The sequence below is a fragment of the Corvus cornix genome, chromosome 8 (assembly GCF_000738735.6).
Source record: "Corvus cornix cornix isolate S_Up_H32 chromosome 8, ASM73873v5, whole genome shotgun sequence".
Classification (NCBI taxonomy): domain Eukaryota; kingdom Metazoa; phylum Chordata; class Aves; order Passeriformes; family Corvidae; genus Corvus; species Corvus cornix.
The window spans coordinates 22,485,514-22,512,908 of NC_046338.1; the positions used below are offsets into that span (position 1 = coordinate 22,485,514).

Sequence of the window (27,395 nt, forward strand, 5' to 3'; positions counted from 1 at the left end):
ACACTTCCCTGAACAGGACTGCCATCAGCACTCCAGGTGAAGCCCCAGCCTAGGACACAGTCCCTGTTAGCCAGGGAGGGGATGGCCCCCAGGCTGTGACACAGCAGCAGCAGCAGGAGCACGAGCAGTGATGCAGGGACTGGCCTGTGTTCCACCGCTGCCTCTGCTCACACTGTGCTCTGCACCCAGAGTAATTGACAGTCACCACACGATGGGATTTATGCTCTGTGCAAACTATTATCCTACTGAGGTGACCATGTGGGACTGCATGTGGGGGATGGAAGTGGGTTTTAAACAGTTAGCATGGTTGTGAAGGCATTGTTGGATGCTGCTTCCCTTTCCTCCTCAGGCTTTGGGTTGCCTGAATCTTTTTACCTAAAGAGAAGGAGCAAGAAACCACTTTCACCTGTGAGCAAGGAAATCAGGTTCAAAAAACTCCCAGAAATATTGCTTGAGTTTGAAACAGCTTTTTTTTCTACAGCTTTCTAAAAGTTCTTGCTTATCCTCTTCATTGTTCAAACACGAACCAAAACCCCTGGTGCTTTGTATTTATACACTGGCAGTAAACCCCAAAATCTGGGCATGCTTTACTGCTATCTCTGCCTCTCATATAGCTACTTAAAAGTTGTGCTGAATATTAAGTATCATAATTTGGAAGCAGAGAAGAAATAACATCTGTTGTAACCTGAAATACCAAAAGTAGGCCTTTTCATTCCATGCCAGTCAGGAAACTAATAACATATGTGCAGAATGCATTTCATATATGGCGGTGACATATTTGCAAAACATTCAAATTATAGTTTTATCTTTTGACCATTTGTATTCTTGACCATTAATCCAACTGCTTCCATTCCTTCTAATGCTAATTCCTAAGCAAATGTTAGCAATTGACAGCAAAAAAGGCAAAATTCAGATGCTGTAGGGATATTTCACTGGTATTCTACTAATACGCCTAAAAATCTTTTAAATCATTAAGAAGGAAATAGAGTTGGTATAAATGATACACTAAACTCTTGATTTCATACCTCCAGTTAAGTCAAGTACTGCGAATAATCCCATTTAAATACATCTCAGTGGTATCACATAGGATAAGGAAGTTAAAGACAAGCATGAATGTTTTCACTACCAGGATCATAGCATATGGGTGCAAGTTGGAATTAGAAAGAGGAGCTTAAATTAGTTTCTCCTATCAGGGTTCTGCTGCCCATTAGAGTTACGGTGAGTTGCGTGGGATGGGTGCATGAATGCCAGGCTGGACAGGCCTTGAACAGCCTGGTCTAGTCAAAGATGTCCCCACCCACGGCTGGGCGATAGGAAGGGAGTGAACTTTAAAGTCCTTTTTAGTCCAGACTATTCCATGACTCAAGAAAGCAGTCTCTGACCAAATCTTGAGGTATTCCTTTCTTACCAAAAGCCAGCTGGGCCTGAGGGTCCATGGGCAGCCTGGGATAGAGGCGGGCCCTGCAGCATTCCCCCTGGAAGCCAGACTGGAGGCAGGGGAAGCACAACAAAGCTGAGGGCTCAGGTGGGGCTGGTCAGGGGGTGAGTGCCCTCAGCCCAGCAGGGCTCCTGCCATGCACACCATGAAGGCCAAGCATTAATATAAGGGATAAAAGTTGCTTAAGGAGAACAGCCGGGTGTGCTCAGCCCTCAGACTGATACCCAGTGCAGAATCGCATTCCCAGCACAGGCCGTGCTGATAAGGCTGCCAGAGCAATCCTGCCTGGACTGGCTTCACACGGGCAGAAATGGGACAGAGGAAACACAGGTGGCCAAAAGCACTGAAGGGAAAAAAAGAGTAAAATAATTTGGAGGATTCAGAGGATTCAGCTTACTTGAACTAAGAGATTTTTTTAATGAAGTGTTATTTAATTTAATGACAGAATTCTTCAGAGATGCTCAAGAGAGGCCTTTGGAAACTAGTTATTAGAGTGCCTGATCCCAAAAAATGAGTTTCTCTGTTATTTTTCTTAGGAAATAAAGGAAAAGCCCACACATTTTAAAACTCTTAATTCTGTAAAATTGTTTCTTCACTGATGCTATTCATTATGTCATTTTTTAGTTTTTTATAAGACCAGAAAGTCCAATAGGCTATTATAAGACTGATTTTCAGTTTCAGCAGACCCAGACAAAGAAATCAAGAAAATTTAATCAAAAAGCTCCAGATTTCACCAGAATTCAGCAGTCCATGTTAGAAATATGATTTAGACAGTTTGAGTAGGTTCAAGAATACAAATATGCTTTTAACCTCACCAGTTTTAATTTGCCCATGTTATAGTACAAAGAGATAAAAAGATCTCAGATTCTGGATGTTATTTAAAAAAGGTCTGACCACTACAAATAATGTAGTCTTTTTTTTAATGGTACTATTTTAGAGGTAAATTGTGACTTGAATATCTTCTCAATTTTGATCCATCCACAACAGCATAAGTGGTTAAAATTAGTGTTTTGAACCATATATTACTATGTAGTTGCTGTCATGTTAGTGCTCTGTTACAGGTTAAAAAGAGAAGAAATTGATTAATTCCAGTGAATTCTAACATTATTGTAAGTTTAAAATAATTCTGGACACATAAAATATTTCTAATTGATCATAATGAACTAACTTCTTAATTTACTCTAGCCAGATTCACAAAAAATCCTATATCCGTCCAAGGGTTTGATTATTAAGAAATATTTGACAGACTGGAGTAGGTAATTACTTCAGCTAATGTAGTTACAGCTCATCTATGTAACTTCATATATAAGAAGCAAGGCAACTTCAAATTATAAAGCAGAAAGAAAGCAGTAATATCAGTCTGTGAGTCTGGCAGACAGAGCCTCAAAGCCGCAGCATTTTATATCAAATATGCTAGCAGGCACATAAAAGGCACACAATCCCATTCAAGTACTTTTCAGTGTCCATTTAACTTCTTTTTCTGTAGCCCACTCTTTCTCATAAAGTAAAAGATATTCTGCTGGACAGCCAGAAAAGAAAATGAGAGGTGTTGTCTAACACTTGTGGCTGCAGCCCGAGCAGTAACAATACAAGTTTCTTGGCAGATAAAAATACTCACCTCCAAGCTGCCAAGCTGGTTACTTTCTAAACTGATCTCAGCTCTCCCTACTGACATTACATGCATGGCTCCTTATTCTGATGGGATATGTATTTGTTTGGTAAAGGTGATTATCATCCATGAACTAAACAGAAGCCATGAGCCTGCATATCTCTCTGTCTAAGATATAGTAGTAATCAGGGCTTTCAGCTTTCCTGAGGTTGCATTTCATTTTACTGATTTTAGAACATCGGGCAACAATTTTTTATTTTGATAGATAATAATTCCTGAAAAATTCTTGTTACAGGTTGTTCTTTATTGCATCTCAGTTCTGGGATCAAGGTGCATGTGGCAAAGCAAGCTACTTGATCATTTACTCTATGGTAGGTCCAAATTCCTCTAACAAAATGGTGAAATAAGAATTCATAGCATGTTAAATAAAAAAACAACATCTCTTCCAGGGACTGCATGTATTTGCAACTTGATAACCATTTCTTAGCTTGTTCTTTCCCTTATTATTTACTTGCTATAGGCAGCATTCTCACAGATTCAAAATGCTATTTATCTGTTCAGCCTCAAAAATCTATACTGAAGTGCGCGACTGCGGTGCAAAAGGGAAGCTTTTATTGTTTTGCAGTAAAATAATTATTAACAGTATTTTTATTCTCTGTTAAAGCCAAACTTGAAAAGAGAGAACACTGGAAAATAACACTGATTTTTGTCAAGCTAGAGCTGCCCTTCAGTCTAGCTCTCTATTCCTAGCAGCAGCAAATACCAGAAATTTCAAAGGATGCTTTTTTGCAAAAACATTTCCAAAACCAGAAGCATACTTGAGCCAGAAATGAGTACAGCTAAAAAAATGCTATCCTTTCTAATATTAATCATATTAGTTAAAATTAGAATTTTCTGTATTTTATATTGTTTGTTGTGATAAAATTCATCTGCAGAGGAGAACACCTTACAGTAACATGCAAGCCAGGAATTCAGTGATTACCATAGATTTGTTTTTCTGGATATTGGAAGAAAAGCTGGCAAAATAATCTGTACACTTAAATGCATCAAGCACTACAGTTGGGTTTTTGTCAAATCTATGAAAAGAAAAAAATAAACCATACAAATGTACAAACTTCTAACATAAAACCTACTACAGAAAAATTTTTTACGGTAAAGGAGTATCAGAACAAAAATTATGACAACTGCCTTTGCTAAAACGTGGAAGCATGGAGCGTTGCTTCCCGTAGGTTTGAATGACTTAAATAAATATGAAGGTACTGGTTATCTGAAGGCAAGACAAGGATGTGTGTATAGGTATGTGTCGAGATAAGTCTGTGTCAAGTGAGAAGCGCAGAAGAATTGTTCAACATTGCAGAATAACTGAATAAAGTCTCTGACACTATAGTAGCTTCTGGAAATTCCAGTAGTATAATTTGTGTCCTGCATTTGGCTGAAGGAGGAAGAAATATTTTGAAGTCAATTTAATGCATGTGCCAGGTGCTTGGATTAGCAGCTCTGAAGGATGAAGTCCAAAGCACAGAGCAGCATTGCTGTCCCATATATTCTATCTCATTCTGAGGGTTATCCTTTCTTTAGAGACAAGAGGATAATTTAATCTCCATGTTCATTCAGCTCCTGGCTCAAAGCCCATGGAACTGGAGACAGAATATTTCACCAATTGCAGTGGGCTGCAGTGTCATCCTTCTGTCACTTGACCCGGTCCTGCAAGCCATTTCTGTGGTGAGAATTCTGAGTGAGATGTTCTAGGACTGCACAATTTGACTTCATTTTCAAGACCAGGACAGCAAAGAAATGCTGTGTCTAGACATGGATATGTATCCCCTACAAAGACCCCTAAGACATTTCTCACTCACAACAATACTGAAAACCTACCTTTGCCTTGTGTTCTCTCAAGCCTTGTCTGAAATGTTCCTTTCCTTCTTTCTCAGATAATGCTGGCCTTTCAATATGTTTGCTTTCTTAATGCAGGAGACAGTTCTGTATCTCTGAAAAAATTTCGATTGTCTGATGCCACTTGTCGGGTCAGTCAGAGCACTGTGTGCAGGACTGTCTCCAAACAAAACTAAGTGTTGTTAAGAAAAATCAAACCTTAATGTCTAAATCAGACACAGAAAAATAAAATTGTCCTGGTTTTATTTTAGATTTTGCCAGTATTTCACCAGGATTATTTAATTGATTTATTTTTCTAATTTAAATGAGGTGAAAAATGCAGCACATGGACAGGTATCTAGACTAGAAATATCTCTATTAAGTATTAAATTGGGGGGGGAGAAATCCAACTTATTGAAGAATACAGTGATTTACAGAAGAAAAATTATAGTGCATAGGTTTTTTTCTTGGTCCTAAGCACCACCAAGTTCTTTACTGATTGGAATAATTAATGGTTGTATATATTTTCCTAAGGACAATGAGAGGAAACCACATTGTGGCTGTGACACGAATAATTGCTTTCCTACATTTACTTACTTTCTGCAGTAATAAATACACATAAGGCTCAGCTTAAGAATTTCACAATAGACTTAAATTTCTGATAAAGCTGATTTGAATTAAGTCCACTATGCTAACCTTTTTCAATAGAACTTTACAACATACTATAAAACTGTTGTTTAAACAATGCTTCCCATAATTACCACCAATAAATGATACCTTTTTATTGCCATTAGAACACTCTTAGTTACCGGTTTCCAGAGATTGCTGCAGTAACCTGTACATAACTTTGTGTTATGTTGTTAATAATTGTATGGTTTTCTTTTTAGAATTCTGAAACTGGAAAGGTTTAAGAAAACATGCAAAATGCTGAGGATACACGTAAGTGAAATATTTAATGTCCATCATTCATAAAAGTTACATTGTTTACATAGGGTTCATTAGTATATAATAAAAATGTCATCTTAATGAAAGATTTTCTGGCAAGTCTTTTATATGTTAATTTGTTTAACATATGCTTTGGCTATACAGCTAAATAGGAATATATTTTAAAAAATCTTTCTGCAAATAGTTGCTCAACAGTTACAAAACCTCATTACTAAGAATTGGTTATTGTTACACTTGCTTGTTGGCTTGTAAAAATCATCTGGGATTTGGACTCGGAATCTTAGGACCAACTCTATGTAGCAAACTTGCTCATTGCATAGTGACCATGTAAACAGCTCAGGGACACACAAACTATATCCTTGTACTCTAAAGTCACTGAGGATTTTACACACTGTACTGCTCATGTTTTCTTATATTGATGAAGAATTTGGGGATTGTTTTATTGTCAATGCGGACAGGAATTTCTTTTTAAAACATGTCAGTTTTATACAAGAAGTTAAAAAATTTAAAAATTAATACCAAAGGAAATAATTTTACACTGTGCAATAGTATTGCTACTTCGTTCTTTTTGATTTTAGATATATATATATAGCATATTGGAACTGCACTGTACTGCTTCCTTTCAAAAGAAAAGTTTAAATTAGTTGGAACAATTAGCTATGTGTTTACATAAAGTTAACTATGTTTGCGTCAAATAAAATGTTTATTAATGAAAGGTATTATACAAGAAACATCAAAGAGAAATTCATCATACAGAAATGTACACTATATGTGACAGATGGAAAAGTGCATGCAGAGTTGTCTCATTTAAAAAAAAATAATTCGGAAACAATAGTACTAAAGTTACTGGGTTTTGATTCCTATGATCTCGGATGAGTGAAAAGTTCTTGAATTTACAAAAATCCATTTAACAGATATGACTAGTACACATTAGCAAGCAAGTGGAATGAATGCACTCAGGTTTTATTTTACAAGTACTTGTGCTTGACAAATGTGATTTTTTTAAAAAAAAGAAAAGTTTTCTTCGAATATGGGCTGGGTAGATTGCTGCCAGGTTGCTCTGGTTTTATACATAGTTTCTCTAAATTTGTTTTTGATACCACACAATTTGTTGAAGCCTTCAGTTCTGTTAATTAGACACCATAAAATAACATATGTTTTGTTAACATTCAGGAAATGACATCGAGTCTTTTATTTTTATTTTTTGGCTCAATAGATTTTTAAATGTATGATTATCATAACCTAATATTGTCTTTGTCTTCACTGCAGTGGATTTCCGATCAAACTTTTCCCCTTCTTTTAATACTTTAGGGAATTTTCAAACGTCGGGATGTTTGGCTGTAATGCCCCATGATTTGTTCTCCCTGAAAGAAATCATAGTGACAATTTATTAAACTACAGAGCAACCTGGCTTTTCAGGGTCTGCAATTCTATTTTGTGCTCAATATACCTAGCATTAAATCTGGATTCATTTCATCATACTATTTAGGTTATATTTGTCATGCAATTACTTTAGCTCCTAGTTTTCTGGCTTTTTTAGAGGGCTAAGACAGGGTTTCAGTATCAAATCAGTGGGGCATTACTTTGCATGTTCAAAAAAGGAGGTTAAAAGGCTAAAGTCTAAATTGCACCAGCAGTAGCATATACATTGAATATGAAGAAATTGAAAACCTAAGAAGGAACCGTACTTTAAAATATTTAAAAGGCCGTGTTTCTGTGTTTAATACCAATTGTTCAGCAGTACTGTAAAAGCAAAGAGACACACAGGTACATGTAGACCTTAAATTTTTAAAAAGAAACAAAAAAAAACCCCAAACCAAAAAAAAAAACCCAACAAAAAACTGATGGGAAATAAAACTCCTTAGATTCAAAATGGTTTATTCACACAAATTTAATAGGATATATCACAATTGTTTGGTCCATAAATATTTAGGGGAAATAGTTTCTATACAATGCATTTATCAATAAACAAAGAAACATGGACAATTTTGCTAGACCACTTACTGTACTATAAACACGAAGCTCAATATATAAGATTATTGGATTTATCAACTATATCTGAAAGAGTGCACAACTGCTTTCTATGACATGTTTGTCCCCTCTAACAGGATACACCATAAAAAGAGTTTCAGAAATAAGAGGTAAAACAGTACAAAACTAGTGAGGTGTCAAAAGGGCTTAAAACAGTTAATTTAACAAACAACACATATATCCTGATTTTTCACAAACTTACTCCCAAGGTATATCATAAGGCACATAGTAGAACTGAGTTTTAATTAGTCTACTTAATAAAGTAGATCTCTAGTACCATATATTGTTCTGTCAAAGAACAAAATTTATAAGTATCAATATTTTTACCTGTAAAAGTGTATTAATAAAGATCTCAGCCTTACCAAGGTCTTTTGGTCTGGTTAGTGGTAAATGCCCATAAGGTAATAGAAATAGGAAAAGTCAAGATTCAATATCCGTAGAAGATGATAACCATACTTGCTAAATATATAATGGCAAACACACCTTTCTTCTATTACAGTGTTAACATCTCTTCCGTCATCTTTTTTAAAAATAAGCTACTTTTCTGTGCTAATTTTCTAAAAACCCTGAGCAAAAATTACAATAATGCACTTTAATGTGGGCAGTGAACTGTCAATATGTAACCACACATTTATACAGCCAAAAAGGACACCTTTAAAATATATTAAATAGCCACTTTGACCACCAAAAAGAGATTTGATGGTGTCTAAAAAGTGGGGTATATGTGCAAAGTTATTCTTAACAATCCACTAAAAGCAAGACATAGATCTTGACTGGTTTTTGTTCGTTTTTGTTTCTGAGACTCTCCACAATCTAATTGGTGTTCAACTACAATAAAAGGATACAAATGAACATTCACCACTGCCCAGACCATTCAGACTTTTAGCTTAAATAAAACTAAAAAAAGAAAGATCACTATTGTAAACTAAGAAATGTATTCAGATCAGCATCCACAAGGCGTCTGAGTTTATCGGCTTTGAAGTTATTCACTGCCAATTCCTGGTTTTGTATGATTTTTGCTAACATATTTTTCTTTTATATAAAGTTTAAAAAGTTAAAGTATACATTAGAGATATTAATGAACTAAAGATTTTAAGTTCCTGTGTTAAACAAAGTGTCTGATACAATCTCAGGAAACATCTAAAGTAAATTCAAAATAGTAATGAATAAATTGTACTGAAATTTTTTTCCTTAAACATCTTAATAAATTATATTTTGCTTATTTCCATTTTCCCTGAAAAAAAAAAAAAGTAGGATTTATCAAAAGTTCATTTGAATAGTACGCATGCATACACCTTCTTGAAAATTATTTTTGTGCCCACTAAAGTAACTGGGCAATCTCCTGTTTGCTTTAAAGGTACGGCATTGAAGCCGTGTAGCGAACTGCAATTTTTATCTTTTTTAATTACAAAACTTCAGAGCTGCTTGACAGACAAAAATTAAAACCCCTTCCTAGGCAACATTTCAGATCAGTAGGACTCTCCACTTGCATTGTTACTTTGCTATTTTTGCTTTAATGACATCCTTATAGGAGTGAGCTCACTCTGGAGGCTTTTTTCCAGATCTTGCCTCCTTAGTGTGCAGGGCACAACCTTAGGAGGCCAGCAGCCTGGTCCTGCCATCCTCACCCACACATGCTCTCATCACTGGTCTCTCTCCAAGTCCTCCATCCAGGCATGGCTTTCAGTGGTGGCCAAGGACGTCCCAGATGGGTGAAGAACTGGCAGAGGAGCGTTTAGCTATCCCAGTGAGACTCCCCAGTGCTCAGCAAGGAGCAGGCTTGCGACTAATGCATTAAGGAAAGAGCACTGGTACTTGCAGTCTGACTGTTTCCAGGATTAGTTTAATTCCTCTTGTATTATTTTTCAACATTTAAAAAATAAATCATACAAAACTTTTGGATGTATTATAAAAATAAAATTAAATTTGTGGTTCTTAAATGCTGTAAGTGAACATACAATCCTGAAGCAGCATTCTTTTGGCTATAATTAAAATGCTTTTTATCTGGTTATCAAGGAGGAATAGAATCTTCTTTTTTTTGGGGGGGGGGTGGTAACAACGAATTTTTTTCAAGGTTCTGGAAATAAGTAACATACAATTTTAAGAGGCACTTATTAGAATGATTCATAACCTTCTCTTCAGTCATTTGATAAATTTAAAGAATTTGAGTACAATTTAACAACAATAAATGTTCATTTATTATAGCAACATGTTACTTCAAACTCATTTGCCAGGTGGCTGCAGATGCTACACATCAAGCTGTTTATTTTCCCAAATATTTTGTGGGTTTGTTTGTTGTTTTCTTTTTTTTTAAAAAAAAGGCTTGAAAATAATAATAATAATTATAATAATTATAATAATAATAATAATGAAGAGTAAGAATTAAAAAAAAAAAAATGAAATGTTAGAAAAGGTTCGTTAAGGTAGTTTGTGAGGGGCTCCCGGATTCGTGGCTGTCCAAGTTAGAGGTCACTGATGTCACTACAGTGATAGTGGGATTGGTCAGGTCTGTTAAAGTGGTCGCAGTGCCGGGTGGAGTGAGTGCGCCGCTGTCTGCTGAGGGCGGTGCCGGGAGCGAGGTGCCGTCAGCTTTATCGACACCCCCATTCTCCTGCCGCAAAAGGTTCCTTCTGAATTTGGCTCTTGCGTTTTGAAACCAAACCTGCAAACCAATCCCAATGGATTTCTTTACCGATGCTTGTTTTGCTTTGCTTATTTTTTGTCTTTGTTCTTGCTTTTTTAAGTCATTTTTGATGTTTGATTTTGCATGGCACATCACCTAAGTCATTCTATATCTTTTCTGCTACTGGTGGTACTGACCCTCTGTGTACAGGCTCAGTGCTACAGGTGCTCACAGACCTCAGAGAGCAGCCTCAAGAAAACTCTGTTTGCTCGCTTACCTAAAGAAAGCAACTTTCTTGATGGCCACGTAGTGTTTCTGGGGTTGGGTAGCTTTGGGGTCAAGACACATAAAGATTGAGGAAAAGGGTGAGTGAGCAGACTTTTGCCAAGGCTGAAAGTTTGCCTTGATTATTTGAAAAGGCTGAAGACAAAGGAGGGGTAATTACACCATCCCTGTCATACAGATTGTTGATATGGGTCATCTAATCTTTCTGTTCTGTGAGGTTCACTGGCAGTGGTTTAGGTGACATGTAACACAGACAAGGAATTGCCGCTAATAGATTCTCCTTCTACCTCACTCGCTGCCCTTCTTTGGCACTCTGCATGTAATACACACCTCGTTTTAACTTCACGAGCTATCACACACCATATAGGGATTTTTAACATAATTTGCTAGGTTGTCCTTCACAGGGAAGTGCCTTTTGACTATGTAGGCCCTTAAGAAAAACAGTTGTCTAACAAGCATTGAGAGGAGGAGCCAGCTGGTCCTGGAGGATCATAATGGTCAAAGCTTGCTTCAAACACATCGGGGATCTGCTTACTGAAGGGCCACATTAACTCCTTCAGGGGAGCCCAAAGGCTTCACCCATAAAATCAGTAGATTTGCCACCTTTATCCTTAGTGCAATCACCACAGAGAGACCACAGACCCCAGGATATCTACCGGGTGGGTGGACTCTGAAGACATTTTCCTCATGTTGAGGATGCAGCTAATCATAAACCACAGTTTGGTGTTTGGCTGCCTTGGGGCAATAAGGCACACATTTGGCACTCCTGCCACGTAATATAATACCCCTCTGCACACCCACTAGGGACACACCCAGAAAAAGTACTTTTCTATGTATATTGCTATTGTTACACATAAGGGAAAGACTATTGACTAGCAGGGGAAAATTCTGTCAAGTCTGTGATGTGGCTTCTTACCTGCAGAACTCTCTTGGTCAGGCCTGTTTTCTGGGCAAGCTGCTTGAGGTCCTTGGCATCTGGGTTGTGGTTGATAGCAAAATAGGACTTCATGGTACGAAGCTGGTGGTGTTTGAAGGAGGTACGCATGCGCTTTGTTTTCTGGGATGGGGGATAAGGCTGCTGGTCTCTGTCCAGGTGATCTGCCTCATTCTCATTACAACCTGTTGAATAAACAAAGTGGAACAAGGAGTTAGAAGCCATGCATCATGTAAATGATGCAATAAAGGGTTGATCAATGAAAATGATCAATAAAGGCAAAAATCTTGAGAGGGAGGGAGGGAGGGAGGGAAGGCAGGGAGGGAGGGAGGGAGGGAAGGCAGGAAGGAAGGCAGGAAGGAAGGCAGGAAGGCAGGAGGGAAGGCAGGAAGGAAGGCAGGAAGGAAGGAAGGCAGGAAGGAAGGAAGGCAGGCAGGAAGGCAGGCAGGAAGGCAGGCAGGAAGGAAGGCAGGAAGGCAGGAAGGCAGGAAGGAAGGAAGGAAGGCAGGAAGGAAGGAAGGAATGCAGGAATGCAGGAAGGAAGAAGGTACAAGGATAAGTACAGATGTGATAATTAAATTAGACCAAAAAAGATCTAGAACATTATCATTTCCTGTTCTTATAACATGCTATGACCCCCAGGCCTGTACCTACTAAGGGCAGACTTAGAAAGTTCTCTCTCCTTTGGCATTTATTTCAAATAAATCTTTTCCCTGTGGTGATGGTTTTGCTTTGGGCGCTCAAAGAGTCATTTGAAATCTCATTCAGATTTTGAAATCTCACTCATTGAAACATTCTTAGCTTGAGAGAAGAGTAAAGGTCAAACCAGTGTTTTGAATGTTCCTGAGCTTTTCCCCCAAATCACAAGCACCTATAAAAAGAGATGTACAGCAGGAAAGTTTGTTATGACAGTTCATCAAGAAAGCTGAGTTTTTTGCTAATAAAATAAATGCTTTTGGACTCTGCCTGGGAGTTTATATGAACTGCTCAAAGCCCTTCATCTGTAAAACATATCTAGGAAGCAGTTGCATCCAGACTTGATCCAGTCCCCCAGCCACAATCAGCAGTAGCCCTTAGCTGGTACTGGTTTAGGACATTTCTGCAAGCAAGCAGCTAGGGGCTCAAAACTCAAAAAGAGTTTCTCTGCTTTTTCTGATTCAGTATTTTCAAAGTGTCTATGAAGGTTTGTTTCAGATTACACTTTTATGGGTGTGAATTGTACACAAGAGTTGCAGCTGTTTGGGGACAGTGGCACCATTTCTTCATATTGGAGAAAGAAATCACAGTATTAGCAAAAAAAAAAAAAAAAAAAAACAACAAAAAACACGTCTGTGCTTTTCAGCCTAAACAAAAAGGGTTAGCCATTTCTAGGATCTCATTTTATAAAGATAGCTCAGTCACACAGGAGAAAATTAATGGTGTCATCATAGCAGGGAATATTAATTAAAGAAGAGCTAATTAAAAATGTCTCAGAATGTCTGTAAATTAGACTGAGTTTCATTAGTTGCTCTTTTTGATTTTTGAACTGCTTTCCAGTAGTTACTGGATTATTTACAAGGCCTAGCTGATCCCCATTTCTAATTGACAGAGAGAGAGAAGAGAAAGAGGGAAAGCACAGAATACAGAGAGACTGATGTAGGCAGTGCTGAAAACAGAGGCAAAGCAACTTGAAACCACAGGAAAATAAAAAGCTTCTTGAAGGTGTTTTCTCTTTTGAATTATAAGACAAGTCAGCATGAACAGATGCTGGTAAGACAACGCTTTGACAGAAAATCAGGTGAATATTTAATTATAGCTAGCTTTGCTCCTAGTCTTGGTAAGAAGTATATCTGTACTTTCAAACAAAGTAAGCTGACACTTCTGAAAAGACCAGGAGTTGAAAGTTGCCTTAAAAACAATTTCAGACCAGATTCAGATTGTATTTACTACTTGTTTTCACAAGCAATCACACTGCCTTCAGTCAAACTGCGTGGGCTGTAACTTATGAGCTGACATATATCGGAGTACCAGAATTCAGTCCTCAGGTTTTACTTCAGAGTTGCAAGCTGCTTGTTTGTGTTATTTTCCTTGGGTCGCTCAGGCTTACAGCAGCAACACAAACTTCCTCAGGCTCCTCTGTCCTGCTTACTGCCTTTGTTTCTGTACTCTACTTTTTTTTTGTCCTTTTTTTTGTGTCAATGGTCTACTTTATTTTGGATTTTATTTTCAAGAGAAAATGAGAAGAGGGTTCCAAGAATCTTCAGACAATCCTAGTTTATATAATGATTACACTCTCTGTTTTACATAAGCAAAACAGTGTTGTAACACTTGGTTTGGCCACATCATAGGGCAGAGTTTTACACTATCTCCAGGAGAACTAAGGGAAAGCAAGAAGTCAGGCAAGACATTGCTCATTTCTTTGCAGCAGGATTGGAGGGTTGTTTAATTTTTGCTTTCAAAAGAGCTAGAACAGTTTGTTTCTTATTGCCAAGAACTCTTCAGATGAGCTCTTCATAGTTTTTCACACACACACACACACACACATATAATGAAATAAAGTAAACAGCTCTTTGAGGAACAGCTGTGTAAAATATTTTCCTAGGGAAATCTTCTTCACCATCTCATTTCTATATCCTGTAAGCTGTAAGTCAACACAGTTTCCCTCAAAATACATATTAATTATGTGATATAAGATGTAATATAGAGAAAGCCTTGAATGTTTTAAGTACTTTTGAATAGTTTCTTCCATTTTTCACATTAATTCCAGCAGCTCACAAGTATGAGTGACTTCTACCTCATAACATTTTGAGTTATTTATTGTTGTGTTTTCACTTTACTACCGAGGAGCTGAGAAAAAGAAATTAAACTAGCAAACAAAATACAGAATAGAGAAGCTGTTGTAGATCCTGCAGCAGAGTCTGATTTTCCATTCTGGACCAGGGCTCAGCTCCCCTGAAACATAATGTGCACACAAATCTAAGCCAGGGCCTGCTGGATGGCTGTGAATACACACATGCTCATGCTCAGCTGGGTGAAGTTGTTGGCTCCATCGGAGTTTCGTTTTTAAAACTCGGGGTCGTTTTCCGTAGTGGCTTGGCACAGGGTTATGGACACCGCTGCTGGGACTGTTTGGGAAGGTACTTGACTTACTGGGGAGGTCACAGCCGGGGTGCCCCCAGCCCCGGAGCGCCGAGAGAGCCCCGGCCGCGGGCGGGGAGCTGCGGGCGCGGCTGCGGAGCGCGGTCCCGGCTCGGTACACGCTGGCGCGGGGACGATGTGCGGGGCAGGGCTGTGCCCGTGCCCGCGGCTGTCCCCGGCCGGGGCACCGCGCCGCGCCATCCCCCGGGGCCACCCGGCCCGGACACCGCCCGCCCGCCGCTGCCGGGGCTGCGGGGCCCCGCTCCTCTCTCGGAAGGAGGCAGCCGGGTATCCGACGTTTAATTCCTGCGGACTGCTTGCCCTTTGTAAATGATTACGTGCAAGAGCAGTTACTGAGTCACAGGGCAGGGAACGAAAAATGTGTGTAGGGAAGTGGCTGCCAATTAGTTAGAGACTTTTTTTTTTTTCTCTCAAGAAGCAATTTCATCTACTGCAACTCATTTCGTAGCTGTTCCACATTCGCTTTCCTCCTCCTGGATCTGCAGCACAGTGGGTCAATGGGCTGGAGCCGTTTGCACCGGATGCATGGTTTGGCTGCAAACTTCCTCGAGACCATGTGTCAACCCTGGACATTGCTAGATAATATTTATAAAAGAAAATAAAATCACGGCCCTAACAGAACAAATTTCTCAGCCATCTAGCCTGAGTCCAATGCATCAGAGCGTTTGCTGATTTGTTTTGGTTTGGTTTTTTTCTCCCCGTTGCCCGGAGGATTCTGTGAGTTTCTCAATGCAGTGAGCTGTATTTTCATAATGGGTGGTGCTTTTTAATCTGATTTGGAGTCAGTGGTCCATCTTATATGGCCCGTTGTTGTAAAGAAGGGTAGTTTTAAGACTAGTACACAAAAATTACGTCAGTGTTCACAAATGTCTCTCTTGAGTCCTGATCTGAAGTTTAAGGGGTGCTTTATCAGATCCACAACTCTTCATCCTGCCCTAACTTCTGATTCTAATTCTAACGCTAAGTTGTCCCTAGAAATATTTCCCTTTAGGAATCTGGGGATTCGGGTGATGCTGTGTGGACCAGGGATAGAGACCAGAGAGGAGCGCGGGTGGACGGGAAATCCACCGTTGGAAGCTGGGGCTGAATGAATCCTGGCTGCGCTACAGGTTCCCTTTTCTTTAGCAGCTTTCAGGATTGATTGGAAGCAGCTCCGTAGCCAGGGATTCCAATGTCATCTTCAATTAACAAGGAACAATTAGCGCAGTGATTACCCTGGCTCCAAGGTCTACGCATCAGAGGAGATGAAATCGCCTTGCACAGCTCCCCGGTTCCCAGCTAAAGCCCGTTTCACGAGCGGCCCCAGAGGAGGTGCCGGGGGAGGGGTGGGGAGGGCAGGGGGGCGGTGGAAGATTCCTTATGGATCTCAGTGGCAGCGGGTTGAACTTGGTGGACGGGAGAGAGCTCCGGGCCGAGAGCAGTACGCTGTTACCGACCCGCCATTGTCGGAAGGGGAGGCCCTGACCCCTCTCCCGACTCCCCAGTGGGGCAAGCGGTCCGCAGCCCTGGGCCCGGAGCCCCCGGCTCCCTGCCCCAGCCGGGACGGCTCCACACTTCACGGGGAAGCACACCTTGCATCACTCTTGCTGCCCACGGCTTTCTTTCCTCTGTTACCGTCCATCGGAAGCTTAAGTTTCTCTAAAATAATTTTGGAGTCGGGAGTTTGCTGATTCGTATTTACCCTTACTGCTTTCGTCTTTTATCTAATGAAGCTCTGCCTCAACTGCTTGGTCATACCTGAAACTCCTTCACCTCTGGCCGCTAGCACTCTTCATACACGGTTTGGGTACTCAAGTACTGGAGTTAGAGAGGATATTTAATACAGGGCAACACTTGTTCCTTTCCTACTGTTGAGAGAACAGAAACCGTTCTCATTAATTACATTTGTTAGGGTCTAGTTACAGGGAACAACATTTACTCGTTGACCTCTTGTACAGTTTGATCATTTATGAGTCAGTAAAACAAAATTATTCAGCCTGAAGAATTAATCACTGTAAATTCAATATATAAATCGATATGTGCATACTACATTGGTGTTGTAGGAACCATATACAACTTTAATTCTTTTTTCTCTGATTCATTTGGTTACTCCTAAATTGAGGTTTAAGTGGTGAAATGCTTTTAGCTAATCAAATATAAATAATGATAACTGTATCTCTGAGATTCCAACAGAGAAAGAGCTATGTGGTTTTGGGGTTGGGATTTTTTTTTTTTTTTTTTTTTTGTCTTTACCCTGGGAAGTGGCTAAGTTTGGGTGTTTGACATTAATAGGCAAAGACAGCCTTTGAGGAGGGCTGCTGTTAGCTTTCCTGCAAACGCTCCAACCCTCAGAGGGCTGTTTGTTTGATTTTCCAATGGTTAAGCAAGATTTGGCCTGGCTGAGTTACTCACGCACTGCCTGGCTGAGGGGAAGAATGCTCTGTTCGGGGGAGCGGGAGGCAGACTCGGCGTGTGTTTCCCACCTGAGTTGTAGCTGACGATGTCCACTCCCAAGGCAGGGCTCTTTCGTTTCCTGGGCCTCCCCTTCTGGACCGTGCCAGTGCCGTTGAAGTAAGGCAGGGCCAGCCCTCCGCTCTTGGCAGCCAGCTCGGTGTAGCTCAGCTGAGGGGGGTATTCTCCTTGCAAAAGGGACTCGAAGTGGGCCCTGCAGTAAACCAGGTTGTCCTTCATGCCAAAGTGATCGCCCGTGGTCAGAGTCTTGTTGCACGTGGTGCAGGTGAAGCAGCTCAGGTGATAAACCGATTCCCTGGCTCTCATGACCATTTCGGAGGCTGAGATCCCAAGGTGGCAGCGGGCACATCTCTGCACGGAGAACCTTCTGAAGGAAACAGAAAAGTGGGCATCAACTAGAACGGCAAAGGCAGAGCTTGACCCGGTGCCTCCCGCCTTCCCTCCCGGCCAAGTGAGGGAGCCTGTCCCCGACGGGGTCGCGCCCCCCCGGCCCCAGGACGGCCCGTGCCACCGGCTGTGGCCCCTGGCCCGCCTAGTGTCGGGACATCCTCAGGGAGCCGATTCCGGGGTCCCAGCGTGAGCGCCTCGCACTCTCCGCCGAGCTGAGCTATTCTCTCAGGACTTTGGCGAAAGCCCTGCCGCTGCCCGTGAGCAGGGGGCCAGGCAGGCCGGAGCGCGGGGAATCGGTCCCCGCTCTCCTGGCATTCCTGTCAAGACGAGAAGAGCCGCGAGGCGCTGACCAGCCGGACAGCTGCAACACGCGGACAAGCGGGGCCCGCTCCCGGGCCCGGCCGCGGGGCTGGGCGGGGGCGGCGGGCTCCGGCCCTCGGGGAAACCGGCAAGCTGCGGGCAGAGGGAAATTTTGGTCGGGTCTTTACGGAGGGAAACCGCCGAGCAGCGGGAGAGCCTTCGCCTGTTTGTGCACCGCCACACATGCTCAATCAGCGCGTCCCCTGACGGCCCGTGCAGTTCTGAAACGTGCGAGACTTTTCTGAGGGGACGCGTTTACAGGGTTGAGGAATAGCTGACTGCGAAAAGCTACCTTTGAAAGCCTGTGTGGAGAAAAGAGCGTTTCGGTTCACAGTGCCTTTTGAGGGGATGTGTTTTAAACCCATGGGGACTGATTGCTGTACCTGTAGTAATCCTCCTTGCAGTAAATACTGCCGTCCTTGGCAAAGCAGGTGAGTTCTGACTCCAAAGCCAGTTTACATTCACAGCACTTAAGACACCTGAGGTGCCATTGTTTGTCAACAGCCAGCAGGTAATATCTGTCTGAGATCTTCCCTCCACAACCAGCACACAAAGCAGGCTTCTCGGGGCTCATGGGGGGCATGTTCTGCAAAACAACCACACCACAAGGGATGAGACAGGGAGAGAAAGACAGGCAGGCAGGCCGGGCTGGGGACGGGTCCTGCGCAGGGCTCGGGGCTCGTACAAAGGCACGGCTCTCTGGGACCAAACTCTTGGCTCCCGGCGGGAAGTTTAAGGGGGAACCGGGACCCGCTAGCAAAGTGTTTTACCGCGATTCACAGTAAACCTCTCCTAACGATCTAATGTCATTTCTATACGTGAAGGCAACGGATTAGGCCGCAGTAAAAAAAGCAAAGCCCATTATTTTCTGAAGTTCTGAACTTAAAGTCTGAGGCTTCCCCGTTTCTTTAGCGTTTTAATCTTAGAGCAATTCACAGGAACAACATTTCAAAGTAGAAAAATACCGGTTTGCTGTTCCTAAAGTTTATGGCAGAGGGTTCAGGCTTGCACTCATTCTACGGCAAATTTGCACCCGTATTTAAACGAGCCGCAACCGCGTCTCTAAAGAAAGACAGGCCTTTTAAAACAGAAGCAAGAGAAAGGAGACAGGTGGATGGTCTAAAGAGCAGCAAGTATGAACGCTCACCGGCCCTAGGGACGTGGGCAGAAAGCTGGCACGGGATGTTTTCAGCTCAAACCAGCATCTTTTTGTCAGTAAACTTCTGCAAGTTCCCATTGATCTGCTCCCCACGAGGAGTGTCGCTCGGGACAAAGGGAGACGGAGGGACGGCGGAGACAAAAGCTCGGCCGTGAAACTTGGGGTAGCGTTTGCTGATAAAGTAACAGGGGGAAAAAAATCCAAAACATCTTGTTCTAAAGTCGCAACTGTTTTAAAGTGGCAACTCCGCATTCATTTTTCAATCTGAAGTTGTGTTCCTCGCCCCCTTTTCTTTTTGCAGCAATTGAAAGGTGAATTAAATTTACATTGTAAATCCTCATGTAACAAGGCATGAGTTTATTTAAGAGAAGTGGTAAAGGACCCTATGGCCCAAAGCCTTAAAGCAGTTTTCCAGGCCGTTACTTTGTGTGCAGAGCCTTGTGCGCGATCGGCGGAAGCCCTACAAGTTGGAGAAAGGGAGATCTCGCTTTGCACAAAGCCCAGCGTGACACTCGATTTCTCCGCCATCCCTTAGTACATTTCTGAAGACTTCTGAAGACTAAGGAAAGAGGAGATGTTACTTTCTAACTAAGTAGTGGGCCGGCATAACACTCAGAGAGAGCGGAGCCTCTTTGTATCAATCACACACTTCAGACCAAAGACAGTTGTGAAAAGTAAGCAGTCGCGGTTTGAGGTTTAATTTAGGAGGTGCCAGGAGCGCAGAATAAAAGTAAAGCACACCTCGGGAGCTCCAGCTGCAGCCCTGCTCGCAGGGGTAGAGCGGCCGCAGGCAGCCGAGCAGGGGCAAAAGGCTGCTCCGCCGCAAGGGCTGAAATCCCGTCCCTGCTACGATTTAAAGCAGTTTCCCCGTTACTCCAGAGAGCGCACGCAACGACAGGGTTTAGACAAATGTATAATCGAGCCTGGCCAGCACAGCACCCAGCGTTATGGGTGGGTTTACAGGGGGCCTCGGAAAGGGTTCCACAAGTAAGGGGTGACAGGGAAGGGGCAGAGGGAAGCAGCGTCTTTCTCTTCCCCAAAGTCAGGGTCTGTCCCGATGCGGGTCCATGCTTGCAGGGATTCCCTTGCAAAGAGCGCCAGCTCCTTTCTTACCGTTTCTCGGCCGTTCATCTGTCCCCCTTTGGCCAGGCGGGACTCGGTCTTGGATCGCCTCTCCATCTCCTCCATGATTCCTTGGATGTGGCCTCCGGAGATCCCGTGGAAAAGCATGGCTGGGGGACGGAAAGGACAAGTATTTTCTTCTGCTCTGCACCCCACTATTTCCATATACAGACCCCAGAGTCTTTAGATCATCCAAAATGTTTACACCGAGGCGCACAGCGAGGTTGCAATAGGAGCTTCTCTTCGCGCAAGCACTGAGGGCTTCCTGAAGATGTGCAGAAAACAAACAAGGGGGAGAAAAATGTAATAATAATTAGTTTTAAAAATAAAATAATAAAAGCGAGCTAAAGGATCTGTTACTGTTCTGGAGAGCTAGGGCTTCTGACTGGAGAGACTTGGACCTGGGGCAGTAGAATCAGTCGGGAAAGGATATAGTTTTGAATACAAAGAAAGCAAAAAGAAGTGCTATTTTCAGCAGTCCCTGGTTGCTTTAAAGTTCCCAGTGCCTGTAGGTTGGATTTGGGACTGCTGCTTTCCGGAGCTCTGTCCAATTTGTTAAGAGACTAAAGCCAGCCCATTTTTGATAATTTAGTAGGAGGAGTTCTCTCCCTTGAGCTGCCACTGATTTTTATTCAGACAACAAAGACCTGTCATACTCCTCTCAACCCCTAGTGATGGGCAAGCAGTGACAAACATTACGGTCGGGGCTGTGGGTGGGGTGGGATTTATTACCTCCTCCAAACACGGAGTCCCGGGAGTTGGCGGAGACGGGCGCCTGGCGAGGGACAGGGTAGCCCGGGGCCCCGCTCTCCCCCCGGGGGCCCCGCTCTCCCCGGGCCGCGCCGCGGGAACCTCCGTTCGGCGGCCGCTCGGGCTGGCCCCGCCGTGCCTGGCTCCGCCGCCGGAACGGGAGAAGGAAGAGGAGCGCCGGTGCGGGGCAGCCGAGGCGGGACGGAATGGCCGGAGCGCTCCCCGGGCCCGGGACCCGCGGAGGGGTGCTGAGGCGGGAGGGAGCCTCGAAGGCAGGAGGGGCCCGGGCAGATCGAGCGCTTCCCGGGGCGCTGCCCGCCCTGCTGCCCCGCGGGGCCCCCGCCAGTACGCGCAGCAGGATGCGGCCCCTCCGCAGGCACTCCGCGGGGCCAGCCCCGGCCGGCCCGGGGACGCCCTGGCGGGACTCTCTCCCCTCGCCCGCTCCCCGGCCGCGGACTGCGCGCGATCATTGTGTGCAGGGGACCGGGCAATGCATTCCTTCCTGGCTAATCTCTCTGTCTGCTCTCCCTCCCCTCCTTTTCCCGTTTTCCTACTTACTTTTCACACCACTCTTCCTTGCCTTTCCCTGAAACAGCTGCCGGCTGTTTCCTGACACCTCGATCCCTACTGAAGGATCTTCCTGGCGGCAGTCCTGCGCTCCCTGCTCCCTGGGGGACACTCCACACCAAGCCGTAGTGCGACTAGTGAAAGAAGTACCCCAGCCCCCACTTCCTTTCCAAAGCATCCCAGAGACATCCTCAGGGGCTCCTCGAGTCACCTCTTCCATGTAACCCAAGATTCAGGCAGCCAGTTTCCTCCCTTCTCTTTCCCCCTAAGTAGCTAAAATTAATGTTATTTGCAGATTGAATGTTGTTACATTCCTCCGAGTGCCAGAATACAGCTCATAAAACACAATTTCACACAAAGATGAAGTCAATCAAGTGAAATAAGCCGGGATTTTTTTTCTCTGTTGGCACACTAGACCCTGGACAGCAGGGCTGCTATTTACTGTAAGTAATGTAATTAGCCCTTTTGGATGGAAATCAATGCGTTGTGTATATGTGTGTGTTTTAATAAGAGAGTAATAGCTATAAAACCAACGAGACTCAAAGGGCTGAGGGAATCTCCCTTAAAAAGGGCAGATCCCTCCAGAAGCCGTAGACTTCTGCAGAGCACTCCTGGTTCGGGGAAAAAAAAAAAAAGAAATCTATGTGTGGGGAAGGAGGAGGGAAAGATAGGCTTTCCTTGGAGAAAACAAGTCAATTAGCACAATAAGACATCACGAAAAATAAACAAGGTGATTCAATCCGGGATACGGGAGTTGTTCGCTCGGGATCCCCAAACCTCCCCCACCCCCTCCTTCCCGTCTCCGCTCCGCGACGCCCCGGCTGCTCCGGGAGACGGGCGGAGGTGCTTCCCTCTGGCCCCAAGCCCCGCTGGGGAGCGGGAGCGCGGCCGGCACCCCCGCGGGGCTGCGCTGCCCGGGCCAGCCCGGTTGCAGGGCCGGCGGCTTTGTCGAGAGAGCCGGGGAGGAGGGAAGGGAAAGGAGGGGCCGCGGCTCTGCGGGCGGGGGCGAAGCCCTGCGCGGGAGGGATCGCCCCGCTCGCCCTGCGCCCGGCAGGTACCGCCGGCGTGCGCCCGCCTGGCTCGGGCAATCACAGTGGTGGCTGTCGACACAGGTCAAAAAATCTCACTTGGAGACGAGTTTATTTCTAATCGTTGCAATATAGTCTTTCCACTCTACAGGCACGTTCAGGGGTTGTTCTGGGTGTTTTCCCCTTCGAAGGAAATTTTTCTGTATTCCCATCCAGTTGAGTTGTTGGGGTAACTCACCCTGCCTCCGCTTCGTGTTGCATCTACTCTCCAGGAAATGGTCTGCATTTCCCGTGGCTCTTGGGTTGCCAAAGACACCCCGGCGTGTGCCAGGCAGAGCCACTCGCCGACCCCCGCCCGCCCGGGCTGGCCCCGCAGACCCGTCTCGGAAGCCCCGCCGCCGCCGTCCCTCTGTGTCCCTGCCGGGCTGAGGACCGTCAAACTCATCATACCAGCCGGGAGTGGGGAGAGGAGGGGTCTGGGGGAAGCCCCCGGCTGCCCCTAGGCCCAGTTCCCTCGGGAGCTAAAGTGGGGATCCTGTGCTTCCCGAGCAGACTGTACCCCCGCCTCGGGTGCCCCGGGTGCGGGCACCGCTGTCCTCTCCTCCCGCTTATCTCGCGTTTGCTGTCTCGGGTTCACCGAAACACTCTGCAGGTGCGGCGTCAAAGCATCGGTCCGAGGCAGAGACACGGAAAATATTGTTTGTTAAATTCCCGTCTCTACCTTAGCTCGACGGCGCCGTTAGGAGTAATTGGGCAGACTCATAACAAAACTCAGAAATGACTGAGCCTCCTCCGGTTGGACACACTTAATTAATTAGAGGGTCCTTTCTTTCTGCTCCATCAGGTACGGTTAAGGATACGCTACTAGCTACTGCTGCTCCAGTAAAGGAGGCCAGGGGTTTCCAAGGCGTTTTCTGATTAACATCCTAATGCTGGCAGACCACTTCTTACCTAAAGGGACACTAAAAGTTTGTTGCTAGCATCAAACGTGACTTCTCCGTTTCCAAAAGGCCTGTAGGAGATCAAGGTAAATCTATTTCAATGTTCCTGAGATCGCATTCCTCGCTGTGAACTGGAGCTCTGCTGCTCTAAGGCAGGCTGGTAGCGAGAGGTTGCCATTATAACACGAGGGATTCCGTAGAGTTTTGCTGGTTTGCTTGGGGAGGGGAGAGAAAAGCTCACAAAGAACACGACAGGGAATCTAAAATCCAAATCTACGAGCCTGTCCCTCATGAATCCATCGGCATTAGCACTTTGTCTGTGAACGGCAGTTTCCCATCTCAGGGTGCTTTTATCTCCTTTCGCCGCAGCATTTGGGGTAGAATATCTGATGTGCAATATTCGGAATATTTTAGTAACATGACAGGCGCTCTCGGTCTTTTCCTTTCTGTAAGGCTCTACCCGAACCCCCCAAGCTAATGGGGGGGGGGGGGGGAGGGGGAGATACATCGCTGTGGAGATTTCCACAGGTACAGAGTTTTCCTGCCCACGCAGGGCTGGAGAGCTCCCGCGGACATCCCGCTGGCCCCGCCGCAGCCCCTGCCCGCAGCTCCGCGGGCGCTGCCTGGAGCCGCTTCCACCTTCACGATTAGCGTGTGCCCTGGGAAGATTTCAGCGTGCGGTCACTGGGATCCGCTCTGCCACCGAGCCCGCGTTCTCCCTGGCCACGGGCTACGGGCTAAAGCCTATCACAGCGTGAACGATCTTGTGTTTAGTTCGGGGGATTTAGGACAAGGTCTATATGCAAATTAATAATTGACCAACAATAATTAGAAGAAAGGGGAGGGTGTTCAGGCGGGGGGTGGGGGTAGGGAGGAGGAGGTGTTCTTTGAGGAGAAATGGTTTGGATTTCGCCTGCCGCATTTGAGGCCGTGGCGTGTCCGGCTGCAGGCACAGGGCACTGCCCGGGCCAGCCGCCTCCCGCCCCGCAGGGCACCAGAGCTTCACACCCTCTCCGTCAGCACCTGAACTTTTCAAGACACTTCCAGTTTAATCATTTCCAGAAATTTAATGTCCGTAGTAATAACAGCAAGAGGATTACGATCCTGTTGCCTGCGAGTCGGGTGGTTAAAGCCAGGTCTATTTTTAAATCCTAACGCTATTTTCTGCTCTACGAGCTTGTGGTGGAGTACAGTGCTATTAATGATCAGCCTCATCTCTTTGTAAAGTCCGCGGGCACTGCAACCAATCTAGACACAAAGAAGGGAAATCTGAATAGAATTACAGCTCTTGGCGGTGGCACCGAATGTAGCTAATATCGTTTTCAGTATTCAAATAGGTTGCGGTTTATTTTTCAAATTTATTTTTATTTTACTTTATGTTTTTCTTTTCAAAGCCCGACATTATTTAAAAATCCACTTCGGAGTCAAATACAACATATTTAGCATCACCATCTTTCTCCTCCCCTTAGTCCTCTCGAGTGTGCCGTAGAGCTACTTTCGGATCGCTGTGTTAGGAACATGTTAAAAGCCGGTGCATCGCAGCCAGACTCGGGCAGCAGCCCCTCTCCTCCCCTGCCAGGCTGCGCGGGGCTGGCGGTGCGAGGGACACAAGCGCAGGCTGTCTTTAATCGTAATCGGCATCGGATTAAAAACCCCCAAACCTCCAATGTGCTTGTACCTCCCGGTAATCTGAAAACATGTCAATTAAGACACGTATTCATTTGCTTAGGGAGATGATATTTAAATAAGAAACAACTAGGTGCTTTGCATAGTAATCCCAAACACGTATCTCCATAGCCAAGCGCTGTGACTGACCACAAACAAGTGATCACACAGCCAGAAGAAAGCAGGAGAGGCAGATTATTGTCTAACATGAAACTGTTCACCGCCCAGGACCTCAGCACTGTCAGCTCCTTAGTTGTCTGGTATTAACTGTAATCGTATTTGCACTCCGGTTGTAATTAAGCCATCGGAAATTATCGTATTTTGCTGCTTCCGAAAAGGACTCCCTTACAGACTGGATTCCCAGACAGGTGAAAGGAGCCATTCCATTAAAAAAAGAACAAAAGAAGAACAAAAAAAGGGACATTTTTTAAAATTGAGCTGAAAGGCCCAGCCTTCCCATGATTAGCTATTTTTCTAGATTAAAACAGATGCATGAAATGTTATCTGCGAATACACCTGGGGAAAGTACCATTCTGTGTTGGTAAAAAAAAATCCCAACCAAACAAACAACACCAGAGAAACACCCTGCAAATTACATCCGTCAGGTCCACATAGCTGCATTGCTAGCAAAGACTCATGCAGGAGCTTACCTTGAGACCTTAGAAGCTTCTTCCAAAATTGTACCCTCCTTAATGAGAGACGAGGGATGGGTTTTGAATGGAGAGGAGATGCAATGATCTAGCCAGTAGATGGAGGTTGTTCCTTGCTCCTAGCAGAGGATCCCTATGTTAATTAAAATAAACAAGCTGCTTGGTGGAAAGATTTTTTTTTTCTCCCTTCTCTCCCTCTCTCTTCCCGCCCTCTACATAGCCTCTGATACAGAACTGACGTGAATTTCTAACCTCTGACCTTTCGCCAACATACACTGATACCTGCCTTTTATTTTCTGTTTGTTTCGAAATATTTCCGAAAACAAAATAAATAAATAAAGAAGAAGACTGAATGAAAGCACAAAAATAAATCCCACCTCTCGATTTTGGCTGCTTTGCTGGATTTTCTTGATTAGCTGTCTCAGCTCCTCAGTAATCAGGTGAGGTGTTAATGGGGAGCTGGTTGTAAATAAAACTAATAAAGCAAAGAACATATTAGGAAATTAAAAAAAGGCGAGGACTGAGAGGCTGTTAAAAATATTGTAGAGAGCTGAGCGTTTCCCCATCACGTCGTTTTTTTCGTGCTGTGCTTATTCACAGCTGAGCAGCAAACCCCGGGTTGTTGCCATCTCTCCACAATTTTTTTTCAAATCGCCCTGAACCAGCCATGGACTGCATCAACCCTTCCCACTTTCATAAAAATCCTCTCAAATGGAGTCGCTAAACAGCAAACTTCAGCCTGATCTGATGTGATATGATATACGGATTCATGGAGCAACCTCGCTTTGCCAAACCCGATGAAACTGTGAGTTGTCATACAATACTACGCAGTCAAACCTGGGATAATTGTAAAAGTGAACCCAATTTAACCCATTAGAATAAAATCAGATGCCAAGATGAATCGGAATCATTGCTTCTTAGGTGACAATACTGATGACAATTGATCCACCGGCTCAAAACAATAGAAAAATATAGGGTCGGGAGTCATTTCTCGTACTCCCTCCCAGGGGGAAGCGGGGAGCCGTCGGGGAGGCAGGAGCCGGCTCCCGGCCGGGCTGCGGGGGGGCTGCAGCCGCGCCTCCCGCCGGCCCCGGCGGAGCGGCTCTCGCAGGAAGGGGCTCACTGCGAGGACCCTGGGGCCAGGGAGCTGTTACTGCAGCAGCCACACGAGGTGACTTCTCGCTTTGGCTTTGTTCGCCCGTTCCTCTTTACTCCTGCCACAGTTTCTGTCCTTCTCCCCTGAGCCATGTGACCCTCAGGTTTACGTGGCCAGCTTGGTAATCTATCAAAAAAAAAAAAAAAAAAAAAAAAAAAAAAAAAAAAAGACAAGTAAGGGATGCTAATGATCTTCCTCGGAGTTTGTCAGCGGAGCCCCGGCGGCGAGCGGAGGAAGCAGGGCGGGCTGACTCCCCGCCGGGGTGCGCACCGGCGGGTGGG

The 27,395-nt window shown here is 44.5% G+C and overlaps 1 protein-coding gene across 8 annotated transcripts; it reads right to left on the bottom strand.

The window, feature by feature from the left end:
* Positions 1–5,847: 5,847 nt before the first annotated feature.
* On the bottom strand, positions 5,848–26,531 carry LHX9 (LIM homeobox 9). 8 transcript variants are annotated; one of them, XM_019291525.3, is made up of 8 exons: positions 26,336–26,431; positions 25,959–26,091; positions 20,563–20,622; positions 20,349–20,467; positions 18,460–18,662; positions 17,338–17,693; positions 11,720–11,922; positions 5,848–10,557 (listed from the first exon to the last, which is right to left on the bottom strand). In XM_019291525.3, exons 4-8 carry the CDS (start codon positions 20,463–20,465, stop codon positions 10,300–10,302), a joined length of 1,137 nt encoding a protein of 378 aa, XP_019147070.1. In that variant the 5' UTR covers positions 20,466–20,467; positions 20,563–20,622; positions 25,959–26,091; positions 26,336–26,431; the 3' UTR covers positions 5,848–10,299. The 8 variants fall into 8 exon arrangements, with proteins under 8 accessions (XP_019147070.1, XP_010407583.1, XP_010407584.1 ...); XM_010409281.4 differs by having other exon boundaries at positions 20,349–20,622; positions 26,336–26,531; XM_010409282.4 differs by lacking the exon at positions 20,563–20,622.
* Positions 26,532–27,395: the final 864 nt, after the last annotated feature.

Excerpts from the sequence above, each read along its gene's own strand:
- LHX9 (XM_010409281.4), bottom strand. The coding sequence starts at position 20,522 with ATGGAAATAGTGGGGTGCAGAGCAGAAGAAAATACTTGTCCTTTCCGT. Across the intron at positions 18,663-20,348 it reads AGATGAACGGCCGAGAAACG|AACATGCCCCCCATGAGCCC; the intron begins GTAAGAAAGGAG and ends GTTGTTTTGCAG. Across the intron at positions 10,558-11,719 it reads TGACCAAGAGAGTTCTGCAG|GTTTGGTTTCAAAACGCAAG; the intron begins GTAAGAAGCCAC and ends ATTGGTTTGCAG.